At 42.4% G+C, this 20,254-nt stretch overlaps 4 protein-coding genes across 5 annotated transcripts in view; 2 read left to right on the forward strand and 2 right to left on the reverse strand.

Moving 5' to 3' along the window:
• Positions 1-15: 15 nt before the first annotated feature.
• LOC115771229 overlaps positions 16-20,254 on the reverse strand; it is a 50,590-nt gene continuing 30,351 nt past the window's right edge. For both annotated transcript variants that reach the window (XM_030716830.1, XM_030716831.1), the window contains exons 5-10: positions 17,309-17,388; positions 15,738-15,882; positions 14,128-14,498; positions 13,914-14,066; positions 12,680-12,934; positions 16-1,425 (exon numbers count right to left, since the gene is read on the reverse strand). In XM_030716830.1, coding sequence (XP_030572690.1) covers positions 985-1,425; positions 12,680-12,934; positions 13,914-14,066; positions 14,128-14,498; positions 15,738-15,882; positions 17,309-17,388 — 1,445 coding nt within the window. In that variant the 3' untranslated portion in view covers positions 16-984. The remainder of the gene's footprint in view (positions 1,426-12,679; positions 12,935-13,913; positions 14,067-14,127; positions 14,499-15,737; positions 15,883-17,308; positions 17,389-20,254) is intronic.
• LOC115771233 (spermine oxidase-like) lies at positions 3,839-5,500 on the forward strand. The gene has a single exon (XM_030716834.1). It carries the CDS (start codon positions 3,907-3,909, stop codon positions 5,335-5,337), a length of 1,431 nt encoding a protein of 476 aa, XP_030572694.1. The 5' UTR covers positions 3,839-3,906; the 3' UTR covers positions 5,338-5,500.
• On the forward strand, positions 6,155-7,770 carry LOC115771230 (spermine oxidase-like). Its single transcript, XM_030716832.1, has one exon. The coding sequence runs from the start codon at positions 6,203-6,205 to the stop codon at positions 7,664-7,666; it is 1,464 nt and encodes a 487-aa protein (XP_030572692.1). The 5' UTR covers positions 6,155-6,202; the 3' UTR covers positions 7,667-7,770.
• LOC115771232 (spermine oxidase-like) lies at positions 8,828-10,426 on the reverse strand. The gene has a single exon (XM_030716833.1). The coding sequence runs from the start codon at positions 10,379-10,381 to the stop codon at positions 8,918-8,920; it is 1,464 nt and encodes a 487-aa protein (XP_030572693.1). The 5' UTR covers positions 10,382-10,426; the 3' UTR covers positions 8,828-8,917.

Here is a 20,254-nt window from a genome sequence, read left to right on the forward strand (position 1 = left end):
TATCCTCACCTAAGATTCTGTAGTTAGTAATTAACTTACATCGATACAATTGATATGGGTTATGAGTATGCACAAGCTTTGGTGTTTTTTTTTTATTTAAATTTTTCTTTGTTTTTCAATTTTCAATTTACCAAAAAATTATAGCACACGGTTGAGATATATTTGTTGGGATATGTTTTGGAGAGCAATTAGGCTTTTAAGTTAAGCACAGTGGGATCAAATATTGTTACCCCAATGTTCGCATATATATACTCTATTTCAACTGTTTAATACTTGGTAAATTTAACTGATGTGTTTTTTTTTTCAAGCAGAGTCTTTAATACACTTACATAAGCATCTGGATATAAGCGAGTATATAGCACAATTATATTTGAAACATACAATGTAACTCTTCAGTTTTATTTTGTTTAGTTTTGTTTTTTTTTTTGTTTTCATTCGATCAAATAACGCTTGGATACACCCGAAAAGCAAGCCATTTATTGTACATCTATATATTAAAATTAGATTATTCTTTCGGGCAGTTTTTCACATAGCTTTGCCAACATTTATAGTTAATTGCAATTTTGATAGATTTGTAATTTTATTGTAAGCAATTTTTCTGAATATGTGCTCGCAAAAATACATATTAATGCCGTATTTTAAGATTTATTTATTCATTTATTTACCTCTCAAAGATTACAAAATACAGAATCGTAGTGTTTGCCTGCCTGTCTGTTGTTAGGTATTTCATATTTTGTCTTTCTGGTTTTTTTCCCCATCTGATAATTATCCACATACTTACACTTAGTGCTCATTTAGCTCAAATCCTAAACCATTTCCCAAGCAACTATTTTAGTTTTTTTGTTATTTTTTTACAAGCTTAATCTCAATTTTCCAATAATTCAAAATACATTTATATCGCTATGCTGTACAAATCTTAAGTTCTAACGCTCAACTGATCAATTTTCAACGCTTGCTTGGGAAATGTTCAAGTCTCATTTTACGCTATGTGCGAATCCAACGCTCTTGTTGTAGTTGTTGTTGTTGTTGTTGCTGTTGTTGCTGTCTGCGTAGTTTTTCGCTTTTCCAGCTGGTCTCGCCCACGCTCAGCGGATAGGGTATAATATCGGGCTGTTGTTCCGATGTGGAGGTCTCCTCGTTGCTAACTTTACTGTTCACATTGTCAGCGACAAGCCCTGCCTCATCGTTGGCCACATGTCGCTCCTGCTCCTGCTCCTCGGCTTCATATCCTGCAACATCCTCTAGCGCATCGTGTTTTGGGTTCAACTCATTTTGTAGGTCATTAGTTTCGTGGTAATGTTGTTTTTGTTGCTGTGCATGCTTCTTCTTCTTGTTGTTGTTGTTGTTGTAGTTGTGGTAACCATGTTTGGTGGTATTCGTGGCAATGTTTCTGTTTTTGCTCTCACCCATGTCAGCACTGCAATACTGTGTACAACAAAATAGTCGAAAGGGGAACATTGCGTTGAAAACGTTATGTAAATATATGCAAATTTAATATTTATTCAATTTGCATTTTTCGTAACAACAAATTGAATGTTTCCTATAACTATTGAGTTTTTGTTTAATGTACAAATGGCGAGATGTAATGTGTAAAGCTTTTTAATTGCAAGCGAGAGTTATGGCGAATATAGTCAACACAAGCCTCAAAGACTACATAAACAAAAATTTCAAAATATGTTCTTTAAAAAAACAATCATTTGGAACTTGACTTTTTCAAAGCCTCGTCTTAGTGCTATCTTAATTTCAACCTCATGTCTCTTACGTATTGATCTGCACGTTGTTCCCCACACAGTCAGACACCCAGTAAAAACGTTTGTATATATGTATAGATTATTAATATAAGTATATGATTTTAAAAGCAATAGCTTCTATAGCATTTGGCTAATATAATATAAGATTCATAGACTAGCCTGAGATTAAAATCCGGATCCTAGTTTTCAGCTGCCCAAGCCCAAATCAGCTATCAAGAACTTCCGTAAGTATTTGATTTTAATGGCATTTAAATATACTGTGAAATTGTTAATTAAATAAATAACACAAACGTTTGCCGCATGACAGCAATTTACTTGGGCAATTAGAACTAAGAACTTATGTGTATTAATCATTTATGTATAGGTCACATTACGCAGAGACAGCGTATGATAAGGAACTATTATGGCGAAATATAAGCGAATTTATATTAAATGCTTTGTGGTTATGTAATTTAATTAATAAGATTGAATTGCATTTGCCAAATATTGCCTTAATGCACACAAATAAAACCAAATGCAGATAAGATAGAAACCACAAATAATCCAACCCAAGCGAACTAAGTGGCCAGCAAAGGCAAACGAGAGCCAATGATAAGGGCAAACCACAATCATAATCATAATCATAATAATAACAAAGACAACGGGCAACAACAACAAAAGCAATACGATTTTGAAATACTTTAACTACTTTTTGTTGCCATTTGTCTTAATGCGACAAGCGATAAGCGCTCCGCAAGAGGCACGAAATAAAATACCCTTATCCGATAAGCGTAAAACTGCCACAATTTGGCCAAGATAAAAGTCAGGCAAAATAACAACTGATTGATATGAGATAAAAGACAGAAACTTATGAACTATTAAGGTTTGCATAAAAATAACATTGACACCACAATTAGCATAATCATAGCTCGTGCACTTGGAGCTAATTCTATAAAAACGAATATATTATATTTATTTCTATTTAATATTTTTTATCACACAAGCTTAGAGCAGCACCATAATCACAGAAGAGAGAGAGAGACTTTTATGGAAAAAATCAAACTAGAATTTATAAACTCTCTATCTAGCATTGACCTTAGCCTTGACAACAAATACATGCCGCAATCTGTGTCGCTTGCTAGCTGGGGAACAACAATTATAATAGCAACAACTAAAACTGATTAAGCTAGTAACAACAACGAGAATCATGGTCAAACAAACTTGTTTTATACTAAATATATATAATTGTATACGTCATTTTAATTGCAATTATTTTCATGTGTAGTTTGCAGGCACTGTATCCATCAAACATACTAAAACGGGTATGGGTAATTAAATATATAATAAAGAAAGGGAATATAAGGCAGAATTAAGCATAATATATATTAACTAATATAATATATATAATGCGTTTGTTACCCAGCTTTGATCGGGCGCAGTTTTCTACCTCAAGCCAGGAAATAAATTTGACTGTATCCGTTCAAACTTTGATCCCAATGAGGATAAATATTCGGAATGTAAATATTTACTGATTATATGACATTATAATGTCTTCAATGCATTTTACGTAGATTGTTTAAACTGATTTTAAAGCAAAACGGATTTTGATAAAAAGCAAAAGATATTCACATAAAAGTTTTCCTTCAAATTTAACGCATTCAATTGCTGATATAAATATTCCACCTTTGCAGGTGGATTTGTCGAAAAGTATGAAATATGTCCTTAATGAATGAAAATAAGCTTGAGCCACAGCTCTAGATGGAATTTTAAAAATACTTAATCAATCAGTCATAGTTTTATATATTAAGATACCCAACAAGAATCATGATATAAAGAGTACATACATTTTCTATCTTAACCCAGTCAAACTTGAAGAATTTAAAGCCATCAACTGTGCGTTTGCAGTTCATAGATTTGACCTAATTTTTTAATTATATAGCTGATAGTAATCGAAGCTTGTTGCACTATTTTAATAATCAAGAAAATCTTGCTCTGCAATTTCAAAAACTATAATTAGCTGAGAGCGATTCTCAATGATGAGGAAAACGTGCTTTAAATGAGAGCTAAGCTCAGATCATATATATAAATCAGTCGGATTGTTGCTGCTCAGCCTCAGTCAGTGGCTGAACGTAGAACCTATCAAGTCGTCACGCGAAAAATATTTCAATAAAAAAACATGAGCTCGCACAAGACGAAGCAAACGGCGCGCATAGTTGTCATTGGAGCCGGCGTCTCGGGCATTGCCGCGGCCACACGGCTGCTGGAGCAGGGCTTCAAGAATGTGAGGCTATTGGAGGCAGAGAATCGCGTGGGCGGACGTATTAATACTGTGCCCTTCGGGGACAGTGTGATTGACAAGGGCGCACAGTGGTGCCATGGCGAGAGCGGAAATGTGGTCTATCAGCGTGTCAAGGATTTGAATCTTCTGGACCGAACTGGCGATGTTCTGAAGGCGGTGCACTTTGTTCGCTCCAACAAGGAGATCTTGCCCGCCGAGACGGCCTATGTGCTGGGCGCAGCTGCAGAAATGGCGTTGCCAACGGGGCCCAACGAAAGCAACGGATCGCTGGGCGATCATCTAACGAATAACTATTGGCATATCCTGGCCAAGTCGCCTGCCGTGGATCGCACAATTGCCCAAGAGATGCTGGAGACCATGAAGAAGTTAAGATGCTCTTTCACGGCCTCGGATCATTTGTTTGAGGTCTCCAGACGCGCGCACTTGGAATTTGAAAAAAGCGATGGCGAATTTTTGCTCAACTGGCGCGACAAAGGCTACAGGACCTTCCTGAAGCTGCTCATGAATGCCAAGCCGGAACAGCCCGAGGATCTGGGCATGCTCAACGGACGTGTGCAGCTCAGCAAGCGACTGACTGAGATCAATTGGGCAGGTGCCGATGAGCTGCGGCTGCGCTGTTGGGATGGCGAGGTGCTCACCGCGGATCATGTCATCTGTACGGTGTCCTTGGGTGTGCTCAAGGAGCGCCATGAGCAGCTGTTTGTGCCGGCGCTGCCTGCTCCCAAGGTGCGCGCCATAAAGGGACTAAAGCTGGGCACCGTGAATAAGTTCTTCTTGGAGTACGCTGCGATGCCCTTTCCGCCGGATTGGGTTGGCATTAATTTCTTGTGGCTTGAGGCCGATCTGGAGGAGCTACGCGGCACCGAACGCTTCTGGCTGGAGAGCGTTTTCGGATTTCATCGTGTTCTGCATCAGCCACGCCTCCTGCAAGGCTGGATCATTGGCGAGCACGCCCGCCACATGGAGACCCTAACCGAAGAAGAGGTGGTCAACGGTCTGCAATGGTTCTTCCGCAAGTTCCTGCCCTTCGACATGCCGCAACCGCTAAACATCGTGCGCACCCAATGGCATTCCAATCCCAACTTCCGTGGCAGCTATAGCTCGCGCACCACCTACACGGATGAGCTGCGCACCGGTCCCTGGGACCTGGAGACGCCACTGCTTGATGCCGGCGGCAGGCCGCGCGTCCAATTCGCTGGCGAGGCAACACACAAGTCCCACTTCTCCTGTGTGCATGGCGCCACAGAAACCGGTTGGCGTGAGGCCGATCGCCTCAATGACTATTACAACAGCCGCAATGCGTCGTGAGGTGGGCGTATCGCGATTGTTAAACGTCGAATATAAGCAGCGTTGATTATCGGTTAGACGGCAATCGAGAATTGAGCACAAGTTCAACTTGAACTTGTGTCTGGGTGTTAATCAAAGGAATATGCTTAAATATGGAAATTATTATTTGTTAACTAATAAAATCGGAAAACCTTTTTTAAAAATTTTGTGTTATTTTTTAAATATAAATGGGCGTGAGCCGATTGTTAGCAATCGATAATTGTCGGTTAGACGACAATCAAGAAGCACAAGTTGAATTTGAAGCTTGTGTTTGAATGTCAAATTCAATGAAAAATATACTCATGTTTTTATTAATCATTTACACATAGACAGGAATCTGCTATGGAAATTATGGTTGTAAAGTAATAAAATTGGTCAAGATATTGTAAATGAATCGACTGCGTAGGTTTTTCTATATACTGTGATGCAGCATTATTATCCACGCAGAAACTAAATTCCAAGCAACAGCTGGGATGCGATTCTCAGACATTTGCAATTTGTTTTCATTTCGTGCCCAACTGTGAGACACCCTGTACTCGTTTCTAGCATTATCAATTTAGTTTCAAGCAAGCTTTAAGGCATGACATATTAAAAAGATAGAATTAAATATTAAAAGGCAAACAAAAAATAAACATTTTAGCAAGCTCAATGTCAAAATAAGGGTAATATTTAAATAGATATAAATGTAGCTGTTGATAATAGAAACCACAGAAACAAAACCAATTAACCCGAGTGGCCCTTCGCAAAAGCAAGCCACCTCTCTACACATATAAATACGAGCTCCATTCGCGCGGCCATAGCAGTCGCTATAGCCATCATCACAGAACATCTTTGATCCCTTAGTACAATGACCACTTGTCCAGTTTCCGCGCCCACTCGCTTTCTGAACACGACCAAGCAAACAGCTCGCATTGTAGTCATCGGAGCGGGTCCCTCGGGCATTGCAGCTGCCACACGCCTCCTTGAGCTTGGCTTCAAGAATGTCAGCCTCATGGAGGCGGAGGACCGCATTGGCGGACGCATTAATACCATTCCGTTTGCGGACAATGTCATCGATCTGGGTGCACAGTGGTGCCATGGCGAGGCGGACAATGTAGTCTATCAGCAAGTCAAGGATTTGGATTTGGTGACCAAAACTGGCGACTTCATGAACACTTTCCGGTTTCTGCGTTCCAACAAGGAGATTGTCCCGCAAGAAATGGCCAACACGTTGAGAACCACGGCCGAGAACTGTCTGCCAGCCGGGACCAACGCATACGATGGTTCTATGGGCGACTACCTGACCCAAAAGTACTGGCAGGAGGTTGCCAAGCTGCCAAATGTGGATCGCAGCACGGCTTCGGAGATGTTTGAAAGCTTTAAAAAGGCCGAGTGTGGCACAGAGGGATCGGATCATCTGTTTGAGCTCTCGGGACGCAGTCATTTGGAGTTTGTCGAATGCAAAGGTGACATGTTAATTCATTGGCGCGACAAGGGATACAAGACCTTTCTCCGATTGCTCATGAAGGCCAAGGAGGGTCTGCCCGAAGATCTAGGCATGCTCAATGGGCGAGTCCAGCTGAATAAGCGCATATCCGAGATTAACTGGGCAGGAGTTGATGAACTGGTGCTGCGTTTTTGGAATGGCGACATATTGACAGCGGATCATGTCATTTGCACGGTGTCCTTGGGCGTCTTGAAGGAGCAGCATGCCACCATGTTTGTGCCCGCCCTGCCAGAGGCCAAGGTGCGAGCCATTAAGGGACTAAAGTTGGGCTCCGTTGACAAGTTCTTTTTGGAGTTCGCCGTGCAACCCTTGCCTCCGAACTGGGCTGGCATTGATTTCCTTTGGAGGGAGGAGGATCTAAAGCAGCTGCGCGGCACCAAACACTTTTGGTTGGAGAGCGTGTTTGCATTCCACAAGGTAATGGAGCAGCCTCGTCTGCTGGAGGGCTGGATCATTGGCGAGCATGCCCGCTATATGGAGACGCTCACCGAGCAGGAGGTGCTCGACGGGTTGCTGTGGCTTTTCCGCAAATTTGTGCCCTTCGATGTGCCGCATCCACAGCACTTCCTGCGTACCCAATGGCATGCGAATCCCAATTTCCGTGGCAGCTACAGCTTTCGCAGCACCTACGCGGACGAGCTGCATACCGGCCCTTGGGACTTGGAGGCGCCTCTGCTCGATGTTTGCGGCAAGCCGAGATTACAGTTTGCCGGCGAGGCTTCCAGCAAGAGCCACTACTCGACTGTGCATGGCGCCACAGAAACGGGATGGCGGGAGGCGGATCGGCTGAATGAGTTCTACAGCCGAAGCACCTCGGATTATTAATGTATGGTGGTCGTTGTTTTCACTTGGAGTGAAAAGAACACACCAACTAGATCAGTTTCTAATACAAATTACAATTGCAAAGTGTGAGAAAATAGATGAGAAATTTTGGTAAAAAAAAAATTTCTCTCGGACTGATTAGGGCCAAAACTTTGCCAGTGAAGCTGGGCCCGAACCTCACCGGACAAACAAGGGCTAGACCACCCTCTGATTGTCGCACGTATTCGACTGGCTGGACACACAAAACGTAGCAACTGCTGCCAAATGGCTGGGCCAAAGCCACAACAGATGTGGCCAACTAGCCGGGTAGTGGGAGGAGTGGGAAGCTGTCTTTGAAAGTCGCACATGTAATGGTAACTGTGTGGGTAATCTGCGAGCAGATATGACCTGGAGGCGGGCAGGCAAATACATGAAACCGGACTCCTAATGCCTTTCGGCCTCTGCGTGGCATAAATTTGAATTTTCAACATTGTCGGGCGGCGCTCTAGTGGGGCGGCAATGGTTAAAACATTTGCCAGTGCGGCCCACTAAGGTTTTTCGAGTTTTCCCACGCCTCCGCCGTTGTGGTATTTGTTTGTGTGCCTCGTGTGCCTGGGCCGGAATGTGCCAAACTGATTTTTGCAGTTGCATTTTTGTCCTTATTTGACTTTGCATGTGTTAAGTGCTCAGCCACGCCCCGAAGTAAGTACGTAGCACACTCGTGTGTGTGGCCCGTAATAACAGTGCAATTACATTGTTGTCTGCGGTTGCTCGTTGCAAATGAGTTGGTCAACATGTTTGGGTTAAACACTAAAATGGGCTAACACTGGAATTGTTTCACATTCAGATGAATATGCCTTCTATGCGCACACAAGCAGCTTGCCATTGCCACTCGGGCTTAAACCGCTTGCCAAGAGTGGAATTAAAACATTCTGTTAAAGCAGGGACAATTTTCGTGATGTTTGATAAGTCAGCTGACAGAAAATTAAAATGGAAAGAATTGCTTTTTCTAGACCTTAAACTTCATATAGAAGACATTTCTATACAAAAGTTCCGGACATAAAATGTTCTCATTTCTTCTTTACTAGATCCAATTTTAAAGAATTTCTTTGCCCCAAAAGAGTGCACTTGTATCTATCAATATTCCAAATGCAAGTGTTTGTCACGCTGTTTTATAATTTTGAATCATTATCTAAACTAATACTCGACTATTTAGTGGTCGTTGAACAAGTTTTATTGACACGCGCGTTTTGTTTGCAGTTGCTTATCAGACCCTCATAACTGGGCAGTTCGCGAGCGATAATAGGTATTCAGGCGATCCGCCTCCCGCCAGCCCGTCTCCGCGGCGCCGTGCACCGTCGAGTAGTAGTGTTTGTGTGAGGCCTCTCCGGCGAACTGCAGTCTTGGTTTGCCGGCAACGTCGAGCAGCGGCGCCTCCAGATCCCATGCACCGGTGCGCAGCTCGTCCGCATAGGTGGTGCGAAAAGTGTAGCTGCCTCGGAAATTGGGATTCGCATGCCATTGGGTGCGCAGGAAGTGCTGTGGATGCGGCACATCGAAAGGCACAAATTTGCGGAAAAGCCACAGCAACCCGTCGAGCACCTCCTGCTCGGTGAGCGTCTCCATATAGCGGGCATGTTCGCCAATGATCCAGCCCTGCAGCAGGCGTGGTTGGTATGACACTGGATAGAATCCAAAGACACTCTCTAGCCAGAAGCGTTCGCTGGCGCGCAGCTCCTGCAGATCTTCCTCCAGCCAAAGGCAACAGAAGCCCGGCCAGTCTTCGGGCAAGGGTGGCACCGGGTACTCCAAAAAGAACTTGTCAACGGTGCCCAATTTGAGTCCCTTAATGGCTCGCACCTTGGCCTCTGGCAGAACGGGCACAAACATGCTGGCATGCTGCTCCTTCAAGACGCCCAAGGACACCGTGCAAATGACATGATCCGCTGTCAGCACTTCTCCGTTCCAGCAACGGATGACTACTTCATCGGCTGCTTGATAGTTGATCTCCGATACGCGCTTATTAAGTAGCACATGTCCTTTGAGCACTCCCAGATCTTCGGGCTCGTCCTTCTTGGCATTCATTAGAAGTTTTAGGAAGCTCTTGTAGCCCTTGTCGCGCCAGTTGAGCAGCAGCTCACCCTCGCAGAGCCAGTATTCCAAATGCCCGCGGCCCGAGACCTCGTACAAATGATCAGCAGCCTCCACGGAGCTCTCGAACTTGTGAAAGTTCTCCAGAAACTCCTCGGCTATGGTGCGGTTCATTGGCGGCAGCTTGGCCACCTCTTGCCAGTACTTTTTGGTTATATAGTCACCCAGCGAGCCCGGATAGTCCACAAGCTCTGCTTGCCGTTCCGGAATGGAATTAAACGCAATGTTTTTCAGATTATTTGCAATGTCATCCGGCACCACCTGCTTGTTGGAGCGCAAACACCTGAAGGTCTCGTAGTGTTCCTCTGTGGCCTCGAGCACATTCAAGTCCTTGACACGCTGGTACACAGCATTATCCCGCTCGCCGTGGCACCACTGTGCGCCCAGATCGACAACATTGTCCGCAAAGGGAATGGTATTAATGCGTCCACCTATCCGATCTTCGGCCTCCAGCAGCAGTACATGCTTGAAGCCCTGCTCCAGCAGTCGTGTGGCTGCCGCAATGCCCGCTGTGCCCGCGCCGATGATCACAATGCGAGCCGTATGCTTTGTTCTCCTCAGAGAGGAGCGTATGGAAGCGGCGCTCATTATGCGACAATATGCGTAGCCCCACACCTGACACGTCTGACCCGCTCAGCGTACGGCCAGCGACTGAAATGTGCCTCAGCGTCTTGCGCAGGTGACTCACGGGGCCACTTTCTCTCTCAGCTTAGCTCTCAACTTTGCGCTCTAATGAGCTGAGCGCAACGCGTGGCTAATGAGCTGCTCGCATATATTTGCCTGTCTAACCGAGCGCTCTCTCGCTCTCTCCATCTCTTATACACATTTCTTGTATTTTGATAAGATCAACACTTTTCAAGAGTGTTAATGAGATAAACTGATGTACAGTTATCTTTGAACATTGATAAATATTCGGCAGCACGCAAATCTCCAACTGATTATATTTAGTTGGACAAAACAACTAGTTAGTAATATATTTTTATGCCCAAGTGCTGCTTAAGACCGATATTCCATTTATTCCCCAAAGTACAATTACTTGGGCTCCAACCATTGTATTTGTCTATTCATATTTTGATTTTCAGATTTTATGGATTTATGCTCAACATCACATTTAAGCCGCAAATTCTGTATGAAAATAGCTACAGCTTGCAATAATTGCATCGTATGTCAGCTTTATGCCTGCTCTCTACAATATTAAACTTTTCTTTTAACACAAAATTGTTTTTTTTCTCCCTGAATATACGTGATTGAGTTATTTAAAAAGAACTAATTTGTAATGGGCTAAAAATCAAACATGATTTAATAATCCCAGCTTTATTTTCTAGCTTTATATCAGCGCATGCTGCAGTTGCCATCAATATAAACCGCTGATAAACACAGACATGAACTGAAGCCCATGTGCAACTACATGAAAAAGAATGCAAGTAAAATATTCATGTACCAAAAGTATGGAATCCAATGTGCCTGGCAGTGGTTGCCAGTGGTTGCCGGTTGCCAGTTGGCGCAGTGGCAAAGCGCTTTGATGAATGTATTCATAAAAATCCAATCATTGCAATTGCAGAACTCGCACTCGCCAAATAGAAATACAAATACGGAATAACTGAAACAGCAATAACAACAGCAAAAACTACAACAATGGTGAAGGGAAAAGGCATTCAAGATGAATACGCCAAAATAATGGGAAACACACAACAGACAGCTGGGTGCGAACTCTACAAACGAGCGACTGACTCTGAATACCGGCCCATGTTGCTGCCCCACCCCCCTTTTTCAGATAGTCCCACAAAACAGTCGACAAAAAAATTGCAGTAATATTTTTTTGCAAAACAAAACATTTGTGCATAAAACGTAAAATACAAAGGAAAAAACAAACACAACAAAAATGGCAAAACTATCTCTTAGCAACGAATATTAAATACGCTTGTAAAACAAATATTGCCTCTTCAGCATAAAATCTGCCTGTTTGTGTATTTAACAAGAGAAGTAGAAGTAAAATACTAGGCACAATAATAAAGATATTCAATTCAGCTCTAATTGTACACCTTGTGTATGTTTATCTTTTGTCTGAGGAAAGAAGCAGCATTTGGTAATACGGTTGCAAAACATAAAAAAAATTCTGTCCGTGTTAGGCTTCACGGTTCGAATCAATTGCCTGCCTTAAGGTTCAATTCCAGAACTATTCATTCTTTCTGTTCCAGCCTTATATCATATAAATTCAAAATTTTGACGATTTCCCTTTTCAATTGCCCGATCCCTAAATATAATATCTAGCAAAAATAATTTGATGCTCTGAGGCTGGATCTCTCCCAAATGTTGTTTATTTTAGGCTAAGCCAATTTTTCATTTCTCACGTCCGGTTCAGCTTTTACTTTAGCTGTTGTTGTAGACACCTGGTTCGTAAAAAATTCGATTAAAAAAAATAAATAAATAAAATAAAACTTAGTTTGATTCAAAATCAGCTTACATCCTAGATAAAGAATAAGTTTTTATCAAGAACTAAAAAAAAAGTTAAATACATCGCAAAAGCGAAATGCTTTACACATATCTTGATATCCGCTGGGAAGGGTATGGGGAGAAACAAAGGAAAACGGTTATAAACAAGAAAAACAAGAAAAATGCGATTAAAATGACAAGTGAAAGCAATTTTCGTGCAGCTGCTGTGGATAATGGAGCAGGGATCGGCTAAGCGGCATAGGGCAAGGGGTTGGGCGATGGCTGAGTAGGCTGCCTGGCTGGATGACTGCTGTTTGGCATGGAAGAGCCATATGAACGTACGAAAATATGACCAGACTTATGGCCCAGCCGATGGCAGCAGAAAATATTACTATCCACTTAAGCTGGAGACCCCTTCGAGCGTCGTAGTGTGCCCACGCCCCTGGTACTCACATTCTTGCTGCATTCACATTTCAGTATCCATTCGATGGCAACGAATTTATTCTCGATTTGTATTTGATGCGATTGCAGAAATTCCTGATCGATGGGCTCCAAGGCAATGGTGTCCCATAACTGGCCTGCCGACTGCCAGCTCTCACCTTCAGAGCTCGCCTCAGCTGCTTCGTCCTGTTGCCTGTGCTGCTGTTGTATTCGCTTTTGTACGTAGTTAATTGGATCAACGGCATTTAAGGGGCACAGCAGCTCGACCTGCAAGAGAAAAAAATGAAGAAAAATAAAAGCCGAGAATGTAACAAGTCGAAATCACGGCCAGAGTTCCGATCCTGCAACCAACTACAACCGTTGACTGAGCTAACGTTTAATAAATGGGAAAAGCGCAATAAAGCAATCGGGCGCCAGGTGCTAAATCGATTTTGACAGCCACCTGAGCACTTGATATTTCATTTGGCCGTCTTCGGCAGCTCTCACTTGCAATTGCAAATTGACGTTTTAATGCAATTCGTTTTTTAATTAATACCCAAAGACGGTCACAAGGCAAAGGCAATCAAATAAACAATAACAACAAAAGCAAGTGCAGCACATCAATATAGCAGGCTGTCAAATGCTCTATAAACATTAAGAACAACAATCAATTAAAGTCCTTAGTTAATCGAACGCTTTAAAATATATGATATAAGATGTAACTTAAAATTTCTCTTAGTTTATTAAATAAAGGAATATGAATAAAATGAAAAAAAAAATTTTTTTGAATTATATATCAGATCTTTAACATACGTTGATTTATATAAAAAATATGCAATAAATATAGATAAAACCAAAATTCATGGGTTTTATATCAGATATATTCAACAAACAAAAATTCTAAATAATATTTTATTTCCAAAAAAGGATTTTCCTCATTTATAAAGGTTTGGTTGGTTCTCATGTGCATTTGCCGTTTCTCAAGTTTTGATTTTACAGGGTATTATAAGCCTATACTGGCCAGCTGTTGGCCTTTGCTCATAAAATAAAAATGCGCTGCATTTTAATTGCCCTCGCCTGACTTGCATTAAAATGAACGCTAATTTAATTGAATAATGCAATTAAGAAAATAAAGCACGGCAAACGTGACAAAGTGGCAAAAGGGAAATCTAAGAAAATGCGCTTCATTCTTCACGCACAAAGGCTGCAGCCCGCCCGAGAGCACCCTTGCAGGCAGCTCAAATCTGAAAAAAGCAGCAAAACTCACCTGTATTGTTGTGGAAACAGCCGGAATGCAGCATTTGGTGCCCCTGTGGCAGCTGCCGCACAGTTTCGGTCGATAAAGTTTGCGGGACACGCACTCGCCCAGTCGAATTCTGGCCGGGCCCAGGCGCTGTAAGCTGCGGCACTCGTGACCCTTCTGCGTGGGGGCAAAGAAACACTCGCATCAGGCGGCCGCAACTGGCAATGCCACAACTCACTCTTATTCTATGTGCGGGCTCCTGTTGCATATCCAGCCCATTCCCATGCCCATACCCATTGCTCTTCCCATGCCCGTTTCTCTGACGTACTCCGGCCCGCTCCCGCTGCTGATGATGCTGCTGATGCTGCTGATGCAGCTGGCTGCTGGCCAAGTTCTGCTGGCGCTCAGCGGTTAATAGCCTACTGTGGCTGTTGCTCTTCGTCGTCTTATTGTCCTGGGCACATCTGCGATTCTCGCAAAGCCGTAAATTGCTCAATTGATGGCAGCCGGCATGGGTGCTCGTCTGTCTTGTGGCCATGCCCAGGCCACATGCACGACTGCAGGCGGTCCAGTTGCCGCTGGTGCTGCTGTTGTGGCAGGTGGCATAGACTGCAACGAGCGCAAAACAAAAGAGTTGCCAATGATTATGATTAGCCACTTAACGGCCAAGTGCTTAGCGCAGCATAAGTAAGGGCGATGTTTCCAGCAGAGATGCTTCCACTTTATTTATAAACTTAATGAGTACTAAGATATTTTTTGTTTATTAAAAAATCGTACAAAAGCAAGAGTATATTGCACCGCTTATTTGGGCAATTTCTGTAATATATTATTTATATTCATTTTATATATAATTTATTTTTGTTTATTTATTTTATACTACTTATGGAATTATTTTGTTTGTTTTTATTATTTTTCTTTCTTTATTTTTTTTTATTCACATTATTTAAAGAAGAAATATATCCTCAAGAATTTCTCTGAAGTTTTGCCTGCGACCTCACACTTTCATCCGTTTTCCCCACTTGTTCCCCTTTCTACTTCAGGCAGGGCTAATTTAGCAACTAAATCTCGCAGCATTATTCTTGGTCGAAGTAAAAATGGTACCGTCAAATATTCTACATAGACATAGGTCAAACTTCGCCACCCCAATAACTCAGTCAAAACTCAACCGATTTTCGTAAGGTTTGGCTTTTTGCTCATGGTTTAACCTTTAGATCAATTTGGCATCTTAATCTGGCAGTATTATTTCTGGTGAAAATTATATGTACCAGGGGCAAGAACGGGTTATGCCCGCCAGTCTATACATATATATAGGTAGATGTATATTAATACAGTTAATGAACAAACAAAGCGTTTGGTAAAGGCGTAAAGCCCGTTTCGAGTAAGGGGCTCTTAAGAGCGCTTAATAATCTTGTTTATTTATTGCATTTTTGCGCGTTTAATTAACACTTAATCCTTGTGTAAGTAATTATGCTGCTGCTGTCCATTGCCTCGAGCTCCAGCAGCAAGAACAACAATAACAACAGCAGCAGCAGCAACAGCTCGGGCTTCAGCTGGAAACCGACTGTTGCCTTGTCATGGAATAATTCATCTTCATAAATATGCGTTGCGCTTTTGGCTGGGCGCTTAAACAGCATTAAGTTGTGCGCTGGACGACTGCGACGTTGATGGCTGGCAGAATTGCCGCCCCTGGGCGCCATTAACAGAGGACAGAGGACCAGAACCAGAACGGAGAGCACAGTGGCCGGCTGCGACCATAAACACACTTATAAAACAATAACAAGGCCATGGACCAGGGTCTTCGGCTGTAACCGAGACGACGGAAGCGCGGCGCAAACAAACACAACTTACCATCAGCTGTTGGATTCTCACAGAGCCACATTTTGCAACAGTGGCCGGGCACCTCGACGAGACGCGGCGATCTGCATGAAATCGTATCCTCCGGCGCCGGCAGCTGCTCGTTGGGGCACAGTGTGGAGCAGGCATGGCGGCCATTCTGCAAAGGCGAGCATTAAAATACATTAAATGTGGGCGCCCAGCCAAACAATTGCTGCTGTTATTATTTTAGCCGGAAATAAAGTCATATTATAGCGAATATATTGGCTGAACGCAAGCTACTCGCCGTCGGCCGGCATAAACGACTGCCTAATACCCTAACTACAGCGTTCAACTAACACTTTGTCCCTTTTTACTCTTTTATGCGTTATGCTTTCGCTCAAAATTGCATTGCATAAGTTGCACTGTGTCTGCGGCTTGTGAGGCTTGCCAGGCATCTGCCTGGGCGTCATGATAAACTGCCTCAGCTGGCAAGAGGTGTGAATTCCACACATACACATTCCAGACAAATGTGTGGCCATTAAGCAATGCCTGGGATTTCGTGTGGCCAACACACGTCTTCAGCTCAGATTTGGCATTCCTTTCAACACTTTTCATATAATTGCGCGTAAGTCCAATTCATGGCTCGATTAATCCGAGCCAAAATTGAATTCCATAGATAAATGTTGTTAATAAATTTCTTAAAAAATTGCACACGTTGAAAATGCCAAAATATTGGAATGAAATATGTTATCATTTTTATAATACTTTTATACTCTCAACTTTAATAGGTTGAGGTCCCAAGAAGGGGCTTACAGTAGTTTCATGCATATGCATGTAACAGGCGGAAGGACGCATTCTGCTCCCCATAAAGTATATATTTATTCTCTATTTATATGACGAGCGGAATTTGTCTTTTTATCTGCCATTTCTCAATCCGAATGAGTCCTTCCCTTTGCCTGTCCATCTTCTATACCATGCGTAAAGATAATCTATAATATTTTATCAATATCTCGTCCCATTCTCAAAACATCGATAAAAATCGATTTTCAGATTTGGATTTAAGCACAACTCAAAAACTATAGAAGGTATATACACCAAATTTGGTTTATAGACTCTTGCATAGTACATAGATTAAGATTAAGGATAGCTTTTATAGTTCCTCGCATAATTGAAGATAACTAAATACCATATTTAAGGCCTTCGGACAATCGTGCAATAGAAGAAAGCTGGAATGTTATAAAGGTAGCATGGGGCGGGGCTCACTGGAGACTAAAACCCTCCCACTTGACTCTTTGTTTTGACCTTTCAATTAAATCAACTTTCTGTTACATTAAAATCGATCCCGTTCATGCTGTGCCAGCATAAATTCCAATTAAAATGCTGCAATGCCCTTCTCTATATATATTTAACCAACATATTAATTACACAAGTGTTTACGTTAACCCTTACATAAAACAAATACAAAATAAATTAAGCTAAGGGGCACAGGTTTAGTAGCAGCAGCAGCAACAACAAAAGCTACCGCAGCTAAATGCAACTGCATTTGACTTTGACCGCAACTGTGTCTGTGTGGCAGCTGACTAAACACATGCCCCCCGACTTACCTCGCAAACGCATTGGGTCTTGCAATCCAATTTAAACGTAGCTCCATGTGCGAATGTCGTGTTCCCAACGCTGCAATTGGCTGCAGGCGGACAGCCCAGCCGAAGTACCCGAAGTGACAGCAAAGGACACCAGACCAGGCATAGTGGCATTTCCATTGTTGTCGTCCAGCATCAAAAAAAGCCAAAAACAAAAAAAAAAACACGTTTTTTATAAAGCACAAAAAAAAAGAGAAATCAAATCAGCACAAAACCCAGCTCGAAATAGCTATAGAAATTGAATTGAATGCGTCTGTTCGAGTTTTGCGGCTTTACAGCTAATAGGTAGAGGACATAAAATAGGACACTTTAGATTTAGCTGCATGCATGTGGAGGGTATTTTAATTTGATCACAAAATGTTAAGCGAGGAGAACACATGCAAACTAAAGTCCCAATTTTTAAGTCCGTGTTTCTGTGGGAATCGGCCAGATCGGAGTACCATATCATAGTAGTAGCTACCATTTGTTTTGGGCAAGACTGTTTGAAAAATTGTTTCGTTATTTTTTTTTTCAACATATATAAAAAAAATCTTACAAGAATCGAACTTCCATGTAGCTTTATAGAGACAATTGCTCTAATAAATTAGTTGCTGTAATGTAAGCTATTTTTTTCTCTCAATATATCTTATCCAGACTTTTCAGACTGCCCAGACGCATCGGCGAGCTTAACTTTCCTCTATCAAATCGGTCTACTATATGATAGGGTATCTATTGAATCAAGGGTAAAATAGAGTAGTGCCATGTTCGGTACACTCGTGTCACGAGCACGGCCGCCTCTGAAATACCCAACTCCCATTTCCCTTTTAATGTGTAGCTACTTTTTTGCAATCTCCGCAATCTGTTATTTATTTTGCTATATGCAACCCCTAAAAGTCATTTGGAATTGAATGTTGTTATTGCCATAATTACGCTGCCACGAGTTGTTTATTAGCAATTCACTCGACTGTCATTTCCCTTGGACTCGTTTCAACACATGTCAAATGAAAAAGAAAATATAAAAAAACCAATTAATATGAAGGGAGCTGCTGTTATAAATTTACTTCACATACCAGCGCACACCCACACACCCACACACACGCACACACATATATGAGTGTGTGGCTTACAATACAGCGCTATATTTACACAGCAAACAATAGACTTTATGTCGTGTGTGTTATTGTCGTGCCTCATCAAAATTGATACTGACAAATGTTGTGCTTTATGAGCCGCCATTAGGCAATAAGAGTTTGACTTTGCCGTGCGCCACACACAAATATTTCTAGCCGCCAATCACAATTATTCGAGGTTTTCTGGTTTTGTCATTGGATATTTGCAATTTCGCAGTTACACAGAGCTGCCGTCACACACACACACACACACACAGATACACCTCCACCCACACACTCACACACCTTCTGGTACTTAGGGCTACGTGCTCGCTGGCAATTTTCCACTTTTCTTGTGCATGTTGGTGAATTGATTTCGGCAAGAACGTGACTCTGTTAGCCAGATACGCTGCCTGGATATGCCTCACGCTGTGGCATCATCATTCATTTGGCTTCAATGGTGAAATGCGAAAATTGCCACTGCACGTTGTTTGTGATATAATACAATATGAGCACGTGGTCGTATATTTATGCCATTAGCAATTAGATTTGTATATATATTGAAAACTCGCCTAGCAGCAGCAGCTACTGTTGCCGGAAGTGACACCAGCTGTCGTTCACTTCCTTTTGGCACCTGCAAGCAACAAACGTGCTCGTTGTCCTTGGCTTGCACCTTACACCTTTTACTTTGTGGTGAATTGTGTCATTTTCGAAAGTGCAATCTTCTTAATGTACTTTGGCACACAGACACCTAAGCAAAAGCTGTCTACCACACATACACCCACATTCATCACTTTACATATCAGGAAGTAAAGTTCGATGTGTATGTGTATGTGTGTGAGTGTGTCATTGCTCCTTACTAGCAATCGCTGCTTACCCTTAACGAATCGACTAGAACAGCAAAAAAGAAAGTGAAGTAAAATGCAGCACATGACCAACTCAGGATGCCCTAACACAATTCAACTTCAAGTAAAGCCAAGCAAAGCTTTAGCCAAATCAACACTCTCTATCAAAAGTTCTATGTCTGTTTACAGGGTATGCGGCCGCCTTTAAGGCGGAAGCGAACACAGGAATTGCAATGTGAGCACTTTTATCTACGTTAGCTGTCAACATTTAAGACTGTCTACGCTTTGCTGGAGTGTACTTAAGCAGTTATGTGTGTCGTCCTTTTGCCCTGCCCCTTTCTCAATCCCGTTGTAGTTGTAAGTGTGTGGGCCGACTTATCCCAGCTATAACTTCATGTTATGCATTATACTTGTCGTTTTCTCTTCTACTTTTTTTTTTGTATTCCGTAATGTACTCGTTCTTTGTTATTGTTTACCTTGCGACAAGCCCAAGTCGTGCCACCCGTTGGCCGTGTCCTGAGAGAGGCGGCAAAAAGTGTAGCATATTTTTGTGCGCAAGCTGTCCAACAACTGTTTGGGGTCATCATCACTTGTCTTCGGCTTGGCCTGGTGCCTGGTGCCTGGTTTGGGGTCACGTTTGCACAGTTTATTTGCTTTATGCCGGGGCTGTAGTATTTGTTTTACTTAGAGTTTTAGATTTACTTAAGTCGCTGATGACCATGACCAAATAAAGTTTCATTTTGTGCAAAGATTTACAGCACTCGAGCGTGTGTGCGACAAGTTTTGAGTGCCCACTGACCAGTGTGCATCCGTTCACACACACACACACTGGCGAGATCCTGCTATAAAGTCCCAGCTCAAAAGACTCCTTGGACAACGCTGCGTATGCGCAATTTTATTACAAATTGTGTGCTCAATGTTGTTTGCCCGGGCCACGATATTAGCAAGTCGAAAAAAACCAAGTTCTATGTGCTTGG

This window comes from Drosophila novamexicana, unplaced genomic scaffold (assembly GCF_003285875.2).
Source record: "Drosophila novamexicana strain 15010-1031.04,08,12 unplaced genomic scaffold, DnovRS2.1 tig00000024-arrow-pilon, whole genome shotgun sequence".
In the NCBI taxonomy this organism is placed as follows: Eukaryota; Metazoa; Arthropoda; class Insecta; order Diptera; family Drosophilidae; genus Drosophila; species Drosophila novamexicana.